Below are 12704 nucleotides of genomic sequence, written 5' to 3'. Positions count from 1 at the left end.
TTGCATATGCATGTTCCACTAAAATGCACTGTCAAGCTCCCTTCAACATGTTTTGAATTGTACCTGTGACAATTTACGATTAAGCATGTTGCTCTAACCTTTCAATTACATTGTTTTATGGTAAACTGGCATGATTGAAGCTTACGCTTCTGGATAAAGATCTCCCTCGCTCCTTCCTTGTAGTTCTATTGACATTTTTATTTTCATTAATACATATTCTAGCATTGTTAATTTTTTTAACTTTCCTCTTTTGTATTTCTCCAATCACCAGAAGCACATAATGACGTGGTCCCATCAGTAGAATTTTTTACATACCTTATTTGAAACGAGAATTCTTGAAGTATATGCTTTTTTTTTCTCCTTTTAGCGAGCCCTTTGCTTTGCTTTAAGTATTGAGAGTCTTGCTTTATGCTTCCGTGATTTCAAATATTTTGCTTGTTGTTTGACTCTGTGAAGGCGCCAAGAACCACAAAAGCGAACACGTTGAGAGGATCTGGGAAATCGTTTGGCAATCAAGGTCAAAGTCCCTGGCGGACCATTACAGAGAGCTTGAATAAACTTTTACATACCTTACAAGAAAACTTTGTAAGATTTATGGTGGAACTTGAGTTAAGAATGAATTTGGTTCCTCAAATAGGTAGAGGATTTATTATTAGGCTGGTTGCTTTTCAGGTGACTGCAGCTCTTATTCAAAAAATATTTCCTCAGCTTTTCTCCTTCATCAACGTACAACTCTTTAACAGGTCTGTGATATTTCTTCTCTATCTGTCTTCGTTTTTCATAAATGAGGTGGAGGGAATTTAATATTTTTCAATGCTTCTTTAGTCTTCTTCTACGTCGTGAGTGTTGCTCCTTCAGCCATGGAGAATACATAAAGTCAGGTTTAGCAGACTTGGAGCTATGGTGTGGACAAGCAACAGCAGAGGTATTGTTATTAAAAGTTTGCTATTGTCTATTATGGCCGCTACCAGAAAATTTTAAAGTTAGCTAATGATAGCTCACCTTACAGTATGCTGGTTCGTCCTGGGATGAACTTAAACACACGAGGCAAGCTGTGGGCTTCTTGGTATGTTAAATCTTATCCCCGCCCACTATTTTTAATTTCATACTGATCCTTGTTGGACATATGGGTTTCTCGAGCATTTTATTTTGTGTCTCGTTTTTACTTCTTTTTTTTTAGTTTTTTATTTGGATTAAATTAAAAAAAAATATTACACATGTGATGATGACAAGCGGGCAACAAGCTGCGCCGCTAATCCTTTCTGAATTGCAAAACCTAACCTACGAAACACGTACTCAGCGGACCCTGCTGTCGCCACATTCTTATTCATGAATTTCTGTACCCTCCTGAAGAACTCCACCGCATCAGCTGCAAGGAAACCAAACGTATCGAAAGCGAACATTACACATGTGATGATGACAAGCGGGCAACAAGCTGCGCCGCTAATCCTTTCTGAATTGCAAAACCTAACCTACGAAACACGTACTCAGCGGACCCTGCTGTCGCCACATTCTTATTCATGAATTTCTGTACCCTCCTGAAGAACTCCACCGCATCAGCTGCAAGGAAACCAAACGTATCGAAAGCGAACAGGATGAAGCTGTGATGGTTGTCCTTGCAAGCTTGATCATGTTTGCACACCTTTGCCTCTGCTGCTCTATCCGCTGCATGCCCAACCTTGAACTCTCCATTACCAAATCCCACCAACGGAGATACCCCTGTGAGATCAACACAAGCGTGCTTCCCCCCGCTCCAACTGTAGACAAGAACATCTGCAGGCCTTAGAGTAGATCTAGCCTCTCCAGGAGGAGTGAGGAAGTTGACCGGCGCTTCCTTCTTTGATGGGAACCCTGCTCTTTGGAGGATATCATACAGGACATCTCTGATTAAGTCGTGCCTGTACTTGAACCCTGGCTGCTTCTAACAATGGATGACATGCTCTCCAAAAGCATCCATCTGCGTCCTACGACAAACTGGGCAAACTGTCTCCTCCACGAACAAAGGAACCAACAATATGTACCTGAGAATGGCCTGGTACTCCCTCGGAGTCATACGCTGCCCCAATCCCTCAATAGGTATGACCAATAAGAAATCCTGGGTGTGCTTTGCCCGCAGGCACTCAACAATAGCAACCTGCCTCTCTGAAAGGTCAAACTCCGTCGATAGATCTCTACAAACGCCATCATAAAAGATGTCTGCCAAGTAATGCATTGGTTTTGGGGGGACAGACCCTTTAGTGGTGATTTGAAGAAGGTCAACCTCAGGTAGCTTGGCTTGAAGAAAGGCCCGGGCGGAAGTAAAATGCCCACCTATAGAAACCTCACCACAACCTCTCAAAATGTGGTCTTGGAGCTCGATGGAGTGAATCCGAGAGGCCACAAAGGAAAACTGTATGGCATCTGCCGCTGCATAGACCCCTAACCCGCCCGTCTTGATAGGTAAAAATGCCAACCTCCATTGGAGATCCCCGAAGCCTGGGCCTTCGGATGTGACAATGCTCTCGACTGACCTCCCAAGCGCAATATCAAACTGAGTCGCCGCTTGAGCAAAGAGCTGTGGTGGGCAAGTCCTCAAGGAGAAATACAACTTGGACAAACCCGCACAAGCCCTCAAAAGGACGAGCTCGCACTGTGGATCCCTAAGTTGGTTCAACGCTTTCATTAACTGAGTCGCCTTTGCCACCCTCTTCGCTGCTAACCCACCAACAAACCCCTCGTCCATGCTAACTGCTCCACCTAAAAGCCTTACTCCATCACGAGGCCGACTGATATCCACGGGAAAAAGCCCCTCCAGCAAACTCCTAGGATCCGGTGAGGGCCAGAATAATTCAGTTTTGGTGACATTGAGGTCCAACCCGAGCCTTGGGCCTTCAGTCTCGATCATCTTATATGCCTTAGCAATCTCCAAAGTATCCCCGACCAAGGACCCATCGTCCAAGTACCAAGCATGAAGAGCCAACTTGCACTCTTTCTGTACTCGAAGAATCAACGGGTGAAGCGTGAGCGCGAACAACAGAGGCCCTAATGGATCCCCCTGCTGGATCCCCCGAGCAGACCAAATAAAATTCTCCCCCAAATACAGTCTAGCGGGCTGCATATATAGAAATTCCACTCAATAAGAGATCGCCGAACACTTAAGGCGCACTTCCCGCAACATACTACTCTTGTCGACCAAGTTAAATGCATTCTGAAAGTCGATCAAAAGCATGGAGAGAGAGTCCTCCGCATGGTGGACATCAACGAACCTATTAACTGCATGCAAAATTGCTTCTGCCCCTCCTGAGACTCTCACCCCAAACTGAAAATCTCCTAAATAACTCGCCATGTCCTTCCCTACCTTCTTCATGGCCACTTTAGAGACGAGACGTCTCTGTTGGGAGATTACCCAGATTTCTCTAGTGCCAGATTTAAGAGAGCGAAAATAAAATGCGCAAATTGGGGGACACGCAAGATTTACGTGGTTCGGCATAAAATTGCCTACGTCCATGGGCTGCTGCAGATCTTTTACTAATGGAAGAAATATTACAAGCACTCTGAAAATTGCTCTTAATTTTCTCTCGAATTTTCCACTCACAGAGTTCTCTCACCTTCTTAGCCTCTCTATATTTTCTCACTGCCTTGGATTTTCTTTGCAGTTGAAGGATGATTTGTATCTGAGCATTGGGGTGCTTTATATAGAGAACATCACCTCTGTCTTTGATTGGCTTTGTAAGCTTTTTCAACAAAAGAAGCACTGCCACCATTTTTTTCTTCCTGCCATTTGACTATGGCATACTCCTTTCTCTTTCAAAAAAAACGTGGCTACTGAAAGTCCTCCCTTTTTAATCATCAAAAGTCCTCCTTCCCTTTTTGACTAACAATCTCCCACTTGAAGACTGATTTCAATCTGTCTTCACATCTCGATCTGTACAGCAGCTCTTCCCCAATCTTGTTATTGTTGCAGGCCAACTGAAGCTGAACACAGCTTCAGTTTGTCAATAGTCACCGTCTTTGTCAGCATGTCTGCCGGATTTTGAGCTCCACTGATCTTTTCAAGCTTCAAAATTCCATCTTCCAGAAGTGACCGGATAAAATGATATCGCATCTGTATGTGCTTCGTTCTGGAATGAAAAGACGGATTCTTCGCTAGATGAATAGCACTTTGACTGTCGCAGTATAAGACATTGTCTTCTTGTTTCTTGCCTAATTCATCCAAGAAATTTTGAAGCCACACCATTTCCTTGTTGGCTTCTGTAACGACATATTCTGCTTCATGCTTCCCAGTGTACCTTGCCTGGATCATTCATATACCTGCTAACAGCTCCCACTGCTTGAGCAATATCTGGTCTTGTACAGACCATGGCATACATTAGACTTCCAATTGCTGAGGCGTACGGGACATTCGCCATGTGTGCACGCTCTTCATCTGTCTTCGATGACTGTTCTTTAGAAAGTCTGAAATGAACACCTAAAGGTGTACCCACTGGTTTTGCATCTTGCATGTTGAACCTGGAGAGTACTTTGTTGATGTACTCAGCCTGTGATAACATCAAGATTCTAGACTTCGTGTCTCTCTTGATCCTCATTCCAAGAATCTGCTTTGCAGCACCAAGATCTTTCATCGCGAACTGCTTTGACAATTTCTGCTTCAAATTTATAATCTCTTGCAGATCTGATCCTGCAACGAGCATGTCATCAACGTATAACAATAAAATAATGAAGCTATTGTCAAACCTCTTGATATAGCAACAATGATCTGCTTGGCATCTAGTAAAATCGTTGCTGCCCATAAAGCTGTCAAACTTCTTGTACCACTGCCTGAGAGCTTGTTTTAATCCATACAAGCTCTTCTTCAAACGGCATACTAGATTTTCCTTGCCTGCCTTCATGAAGCCTTCTGGTTGCTTCATATAAATCTCCTCCTCCAAATCACCATGAAGGAAAGCTGTTTTTACATCTAATTGCTCAAGATATAAATTCTCAGTAGCTACAATTTTCAACACTAATCTGATTGTAGTCAGTTTTACAACCGGAGAAAAAATTTCATTGTAGTCGATACCTTCCTTTTGCTGAAAGCCTTTGACAACCAATCTTGCCTTGTAGCGCTTGTTCCCATCATGCTCTTCTTTGATCCTGTAGATCCATTTGTTATGCAGAGCTTTCTTACCTGGTGATAATTCAGCTAAGTCCCACGTCTGATTTGACATGAGTGAGTCCATCTCATCTTGCATAGCAGACTCCCACTTGACTGAATCTTCCACCTGCATTGCTTCGTCATAACACTCCGGTTCACCACTGTCAGTCAGCAACAGATAGTGCAAAGAAGGCGAATAACGCTGGGTTGGCTTAGGAATTCTGGAGGAGCGTCTCACTTCTGGCGTGCTTGGCTCTTCTTGAACTGCTTCAGGGCTAGTCTGAACATCATTTTCAGAAATCTCCTCAAATTCAGCAAATTCTTTTGTTTCAGCTGTTGTACTGGAGCTACTTGATTCTGCAGTTGATTTGTCTTTGTACATCACATTCTCATTGAATATGACATCTCTGCTTCTGATGATCTTCCGATTTTCATAATCCCAAAATCGGTAACCAAACTCATCACCACCATAACCAACAAAAACACATTTGTTAGATTTGGCATCAAGTTTACTTCTTTCAGCAGAATCTATGTGTACATAAGAGATACAACCAAAAATTCTTAAATGTGAAAGGTTTACCTCTTTTTTGCTCCAAGCTTCTTCCGGTATTCCACCATCCAAGGGAACTGAGGGTCCACGGTTTATTAGGTAGGCTGCGGTATTGATAGCTTCAGCCTATAGGAATTTAGGCAAGCCGGCATGTATCCTCATGCTTCTGGCACGTTCATTCAAAGTTCTGTTCATGCGCTTTGCTACGTCATTCTGCTGCGGTGTCAGAGGAACTGTTTTCTCCATCTTGATCCCGCTGTTTGCGCAAAACTCTTTGAATCTACTGTCTTTGTACTCTCCTCCATTGTCTGACCTCAACCTCTTTATCTTCAAACCAGTTTCATTTTCCACCATGGCCTTCCATTTTCTGAAGATATCAAAGACTTCTGATTTCTTCTTCAGAAAATAAACCCACACCTTCCTTGTAGAATCATCAATGAAGGTGACATAGTACAGTGAGCCTACAAGAGATGAAACTGGAGATGGTCCCCATACGTCGGTATGAATTAATTCTAACCTTTCTGTCTTGGGTGTCTTGCCAATCTTTGCAAAACTGACTTTCTTCTGTTTGTCAAAGATGCAATCCTCGCATAGGCCGACATCTACATTTTTCAGATCCGGCAGCTTTCCTTTTGACAGAAGTGTCTTCATCCCTTTCTCGCTCATATGGCCAAGCCTTTGGTGTCATAGGTTTGATTTTTCATCTGCATCTGTTACTGCAATGATATTCTCTAAGTTAGAGGTTATATAGAGAGTACCATTTTTCTTACCTCGAGCAATGACGAGTGCTCCTTTGGTAATCTTCCATTCATGACCCGAGAAGGTTGTACAATAACCCTCTCCATCAAGCTGTCCCACAGAGATCAAATTTCTTCTAAGACCAGGAATATGTCTCACTCCTTGCAGCTTCCATGTGGTCTGATTTGGCAATTTTAATCGAATGTCTCCCTTGCCAACAATCTTCAAGGTTTCATCATCTGCTAGATGTACCTTTCCGAAATCACCGCTGACGTAGTTCTCCATGATTTCTCGGCATGGGGTGGAGTGGAAAGATGCCCCTGAATCAAGAATCCATGATTCAATCGGACTGTTGACGCTTAGAATCATAGCATCACCTCCTTCCTCAGTCACGTTGGCAGACTCCTGTGCGCCGGTGTTTTTCTTCGGTGCCCGACACTCCCTCTTGAAATGACCATTCTTGCCACAGTTGTAGCACTTAAAGTCTTTCTTTCCTGATCTAGATTTGCTCCTTCTAGATTTTGATCTGCCGTGATTTGAATTTTTTTCTGAAGTTCTTCCCCTAGACTCCGTGTGTAAAGCTGAGGAGGTTGAAGCTTCACCCGATTCTCTCCGTCGGATCTCTTCACTAAGAACCAGATCACGAACATCATCGAACTTCAACTTGTTGCTTCCCGATGAGCTACTCACAGCCGTGACTGTAGCGTTCCAGCTTTCTGGTAGAGAAGAAAGAAGTATCAATGCTCGTACTTCTTCATCAAATTCAATCCCAACTGAACTCAACTGGGTTGTGACTATGTTGAGTTCATTGAGATGTTGAGCTGTCGATGCGCATTCCGTCATTCGCAAATTGAACAGCCGCCTCATCAAGTGGACTTTGTTTGAGGCAGAGGGCTTCTCGTACATACTGCAGAGAGCCGCCATAAGACCCGCCGTGGTCTTTTCCTTTGCTATGTTGAAGGCAACGTTGCGGGATAGCGTCAATCGGATAACTCCAAGGGCTTGTCTGTCGAGGAGAGCCCACTCTTCATCCTTCATATCATCTGGCTTCTTTCCCGAGAGAGGTTGATACAGCTTCTTGTGGTACAGATAGTCTTCGATCTGCATCTTCCAAAAGCCGAAGTCCGCACCATCGAATTTCTCAAATTTCACCTTCCCTTCATCTGCAGCCATCGCTCCCACTCGAATCTGACTTCCTCTGGATCGTTTCTGATAATTTCTGTGAACCACCGTGTATTAAGACACCTCTGCCGACAAGTCAGTACCGCCGACAAAATTCCACTATTCACGAAATTTACTATTCACGTGAATAGTAACCTTGCAGAAATTTGACAGACGTCACAAAATTCCACTATTCACGAAATTTACTATTCACGTGAATAGTAACCTTGCAGAAATTTGACAGACGTCACAACCAGAGCTCTGATATCACGTGAATAGTAACCTTGCAGAAATTTGACAGACGTCACAACCAGAGCTCTGATACCAGTTGTTGGGAGATTACCCAGATTTCCCTAGTGCCAGATTTAAGAGAGCGAAAATAAAATGCGTAAATTGGGGGACACGCAAGATTTACGTGGTTCGGCACAAAATTGCCTACGTCCACGGGCTGCTGCTGATCTTTTACTAATGGAAGAAATATTGCAAGCACTCTGAAAATTGCTCTCAATTTTCTCTCTTGAATTTTTCACTCACAGAGTTCTCTCACCTTCTTAGCCTCTCTATATTTTCTCACTGCCTTGGATTTTCTTTGCAGTTGAAGGATGATTTGTATCTGAGCATTGGGGTGCTTTATATAGAGAACATCACCTCTGTCTTTGATTGGCTTGGTAAGCTTTTTCAACAAAAGCTTTCTTCTTTTTCAACAAAAGAAGCACCGCCACCATTTTTTTCTTCCTGCCATTTGACTATGGAATACTCCTTTCTCTTTCAAAAAAAACGTGGCTACTGAAAGTCCTCCCTTTTTAATCATCAAAAGTCCTCCTTCCCTTTTTGACTAACAGTCTCCAAATGGTACCTACCGCAATCGGCCTTATGCCCCCATCACTCTTCAACAACGGAGTGAGGGGGGCACTAGCAATAAACTTCGTCAAGGAGGTCGGACAACGTCCTTGCAACCACAAATTAACTACTGGAGTGAGAGCCGCGAGAAGGTCATTAGCAATAGTGGACTCCAGACCACAAAGCGCATCTAACAAGTGCTGGGCTCGAAGGCCATCACGGCCACAAGAGGTCCCCTTAGGGAAGGACCGTATACAATGGAGAACCTCCTCACAGTCCACTAAGAGCGGCTCTTGATCATACCCAAAAGCTGGCAACACCGGAGGAGGCGCCGAAGGGTGCTTGTCTTCAAGGGACTGACGAGTCTATGGAGTGTCCGGCGCAACTCCCGAGGACGTGAGTACCTTCACGGCCGCTGAATAGTGCCCATTCGATATCTTCCTCAAGCACTGTTTAACATTGTTAGCAGTTGGGCGAGCACCGGGGTCGTCAAGTCGGACAGAGGGGGGAGAAGGGAGCTCTCTGAACATGGCGTCAAGGAGTTTTGGGGGGCCTCCAACCTCACCCCAGGTGGATAATGCCTCCAAGATATGTCGTTGTTGAAGAGCCTTTCTGTTGCCTGACCTCGAACTCTTGCGATCATGGGTTTTAATAACCCTTAAAGTGCAACACGACAAGATCAAAAGTCGAACCCAAGCGTCACAAGAACGCGGGTTGGAGGACACCCCAAAGAGCGAGGCTTTGAGGGCAGCCGAGAACGCCAACCTACAAGATGGGGGAACACTTTTAACCGTTCGAAAACCTCAATGAAACACCCTTTCAACTGTACTACTGTCGAGCTTACAATGCTGTGAACCCAAGGAGGGGATAGGTGACACAGACTCGAGGATAGGAGGGGCGCAAGGCCGAATGATACCCACAATGGCACACCCCGCATTGCCCTCGTCGTCCTCTGAAGGTGGTGGAATAGACGGTCCCCTGTCATGCTTACAATGTTTACTTAGAGCACGGATCCTCAAGCACGTACCACACATCCAATGCCCCATAGCACGTAGGGTGGCCTCAAATGTGTTGAAAATAGAGATGTCACGGCCTAAAAGCCCCTTGCATTCCTCGACCTTAGACTCCGAATTGAGATGATGTTTACGTAAGTGGACAACCAAATACCCAGGGGTGAGCCCCCTACCCTCAGAGCCCCCTGCTGAGCATCCATTAAGTCCCTTGAGAGGGCAGCGAACAAACAACTTCTGTGTCGCCTGAGGAAAAGACATGATCAACCAAGTGTCTATTTTTTTTAATGCGTCATAATAGAATTGATCTGTTAATTTGGGTTATCTTGTCTATTTTGGTGCAGTATGCAAATTTGATTTGATAACATTCACTGGCTAACGAGGGCACATAATCTTCACTTTTCATTGTGAATTAGTATTGCTACATAAATTATGTTTCTGATTCATGACCCAAACTTTGATTAATAAATGATAAATCTATAATCATAAGAGGATACTTTTTCAGTGATTTCAGAATGTATCTCTGCTACTATAACTATAAAGAATCGATTTGTTTGTGTGGCATGTGTCATCATATGAGCAAGAAACATTTTATATGTACTTTGCAATGCACGTGCTCTGTATGTAGAGCTGCTAGTTTAACCACCTTATATGTATCACTTTTGACTAGTTCGAAGTCACCCCAGGGGTTGCAGCAACACATCAACCACCAGTCGAAGTCACCCCAGGGGTTGCAGCAACACATCAACCACCAGTTACCCTGTACACACATACACGTGTACATACAGATGTGGATACATACACCGAATTATCTCATTTCAGCATTTTGTTAGTTTTGTTTTCATATATTACATTTCTCCTTTGTTGGAATAATGATGCCTTTTTATTTGTGCAGTTTTAAGATCGTACCAGTAGATTTTGTTTTTCTTCTGGTGCATCATTTCCTCTGATGCATTTTTACTTTTTTCGTGCAGGTGATATTTCAGAAATATCGGATTTCCTATGGCGATATAGTCAATGATCTGTGCCCAGTAATCTCTCTTTCTTGCTCACATATCCACCCACTCACAAGCATAAAGCACAAATAGTTTTAAAAACACATCAATAATGATTTTGTTCCCCTCCTGCAGATATTGAGTGTGCAACAGCTTTATCGAATTTGCACCCAGTACTGGGATGACAAGTATAATACTCAAAGTGTTTCCACCGATGTAAGTCCACAATAAGTTGAAATCTGTTCTTTTATATGAATAATTTCAATTTCAATGTCCGTCTACTTACCACCAAGTGTTCTAATAGTCCTTAAATCGGTAAATTATCACTTGTTTATCAATACATTTTTCTGTGACCTGCATTTCATGGGAAAATCTAATGAAACTACAGAATGAATTGTGTAATATTGACCCATATCAAATGAATCAATTGGTGATTTTTTCTTAATTCTCATCATGCAGGTTCTTTCCAGAATGAGGATATTAATGACTGAGGATAATAATGATGCAGAAAGCAGTTCCTTCTTACTGGATGAGATCTCTAGGTAAAAAAAGTTTGTTCGGATCACATACTACTTTAGCACAAATAGTTACATGTAAAAAAATTCAAAAAATTCGGGTAAAAAAAGTGACATGTAAAAAAGGAACAGCAAAGCCATCTTGATATATTTTTCTTGATGCAGCATACCCTTCTCAATCGAGGACATAGGGAGTACTGTACAAGAGAAGGATTTTAGGGATGTGCCTCCATTAACTGAGCTTCTCGAGAACCCAGCTTTCCAATTTTTACAGGAATAAAGCTCGAGCAGTTCTTGATTTGTTTCAATTCTATCGGCCATTGCCTCCGAAGTATTCTTAAGTGTTGTATATCCATTTGTTTTCATTGGAAAATATGGTGTAAATTTATTCTGTTGCTTAGAATTAGAATTGGAAATCATTTAGGGGCCAGTTTTTGTGGGATTGGGCTGAATATTTGCTCTTTCTCTCATAGAATAGTTTTTTTTTTATCCTCCCCTCTTCCATTCTTTGTAGATAAGTTCATAAATTATGTAATAGCCAGTTATAGGGGTTCATTGGAGAAAAGGGTCCAGAAAATCCCCCTTCTTCTTGTAAAGTAATTGAGTGTTGTAAAGAAATCAGAATCATAAGAGCAGATACTTAAATAGAATGCCTTCTGTATTTTTATAGGCCAGTGGCTTTTCTTCTTCTTCTTCTTCCTTTTCTTCTTCTTTTTTTTTCTTTTTTTGTTGGTGTCCTGAAAGAAATAATACTATTTCATCTGTAATTATGAGCAAATTATTGATTATGAGAATACTACTTTAGTTAGATTACCCCTCCAAGTTCCCAGTCGCTGACATGGTTAAAGTTACGATATTAATACATTTGGGTCAAGTGCTGCCTTCTCCTTATGTTTATTTGCTGATTTAAAGTCAGTTATACTAATATTATTTGGTTGTGAAATCTCTTTACTAAAAAGAATAATGAACAAAGGAATCAATTAACTGGTAAAGGAAAAATATAGAACCAGAAGGCAACAGCAGCACAAGCTAATAATTTACCTTCAGCATGTAGTAGGTATAAATTCTTGCATCAGCTTTAGCAGGCAGGATTCAATTAGGTTGTTAACTGAATAAGCCCAGCAACAAAGAGCAATCACCAAATGAAATGTATGGACAAGATGCAATAATGCATATACTCACAAATTTCTTAATCCTGGAAACAATCACAACTTACAGACATGAGGGTTACTAAGAAAATCATACATCCCACATATAGGATAAGTTTTGTATCAGACTGTACACTAGCATACCATTATTAGTAGCTAATGGATTATTCTGGAAATAATCTGATATGAGAATTACTTGTTGATTTGGGTGCTTAGGGTTTAAGCGTGAAGTAGGAAGTAGGTGAGTTTAAAATTAATCCCTAGCAAAAAAAAAACAGTTTTAAAAAACAAAAAATATCCATAAACTGATAAGAATACCCATAAATAATAGATTAGAGTTTGCTCAAGCCACTGTTATAATGAGGTCAAGAAATTAAATCAAACATACAATAACAAAAAAGTAGAAAACTCGTCAAAACATATATAACTAGGTTTTTGAGAAATTTTTCGACTATTCGAGCTGCCATATCGTCCCACAAATATAAGGATTTTCTTTCCAGCGGGTTCAGCGACGTGAATCTGCAAAGAAATATTAAAGAAAGCTTAATTTGCATATTACATATTGGTTTCCATCTTTTACATGATTCTTAATATTAACATCTAATGATGGCTTACCTTCGCTCCATTTTTTTCA

At 41.9% G+C, this 12704-nt stretch overlaps 1 protein-coding gene across 2 annotated transcripts in view; it reads left to right on the top strand.

Annotated features, from left to right (window-relative positions):
* LOC109850692 (myosin-6-like) overlaps nucleotides 1-11596 on the top strand; it is a 39691-nt gene extending 28095 nt beyond the window's left edge. For both annotated transcript variants that reach the window (XM_020420757.1, XM_020420751.1), the window contains exons 32-39: nucleotides 457-585; nucleotides 673-743; nucleotides 826-925; nucleotides 1010-1066; nucleotides 10387-10443; nucleotides 10543-10623; nucleotides 10867-10949; nucleotides 11088-11596. In XM_020420757.1, the coding sequence (XP_020276346.1) occupies nucleotides 457-585; nucleotides 673-743; nucleotides 826-925; nucleotides 1010-1066; nucleotides 10387-10443; nucleotides 10543-10623; nucleotides 10867-10949; nucleotides 11088-11202 (693 nt within the window). In that variant the 3' untranslated portion in view covers nucleotides 11203-11596. The remainder of the gene's footprint in view (nucleotides 1-456; nucleotides 586-672; nucleotides 744-825; nucleotides 926-1009; nucleotides 1067-10386; nucleotides 10444-10542; nucleotides 10624-10866; nucleotides 10950-11087) is intronic.

Source organism: Asparagus officinalis, chromosome 1 (assembly GCF_001876935.1).
Source record: "Asparagus officinalis chromosome 1, Aspof.V1, whole genome shotgun sequence".
Lineage (NCBI taxonomy): Eukaryota > Viridiplantae > Streptophyta > Magnoliopsida > Asparagales > Asparagaceae > Asparagus > Asparagus officinalis.
Note: the sequence above shows the minus strand (reverse complement) of the source record. Positions and strands in the feature narration are given on the sequence as shown.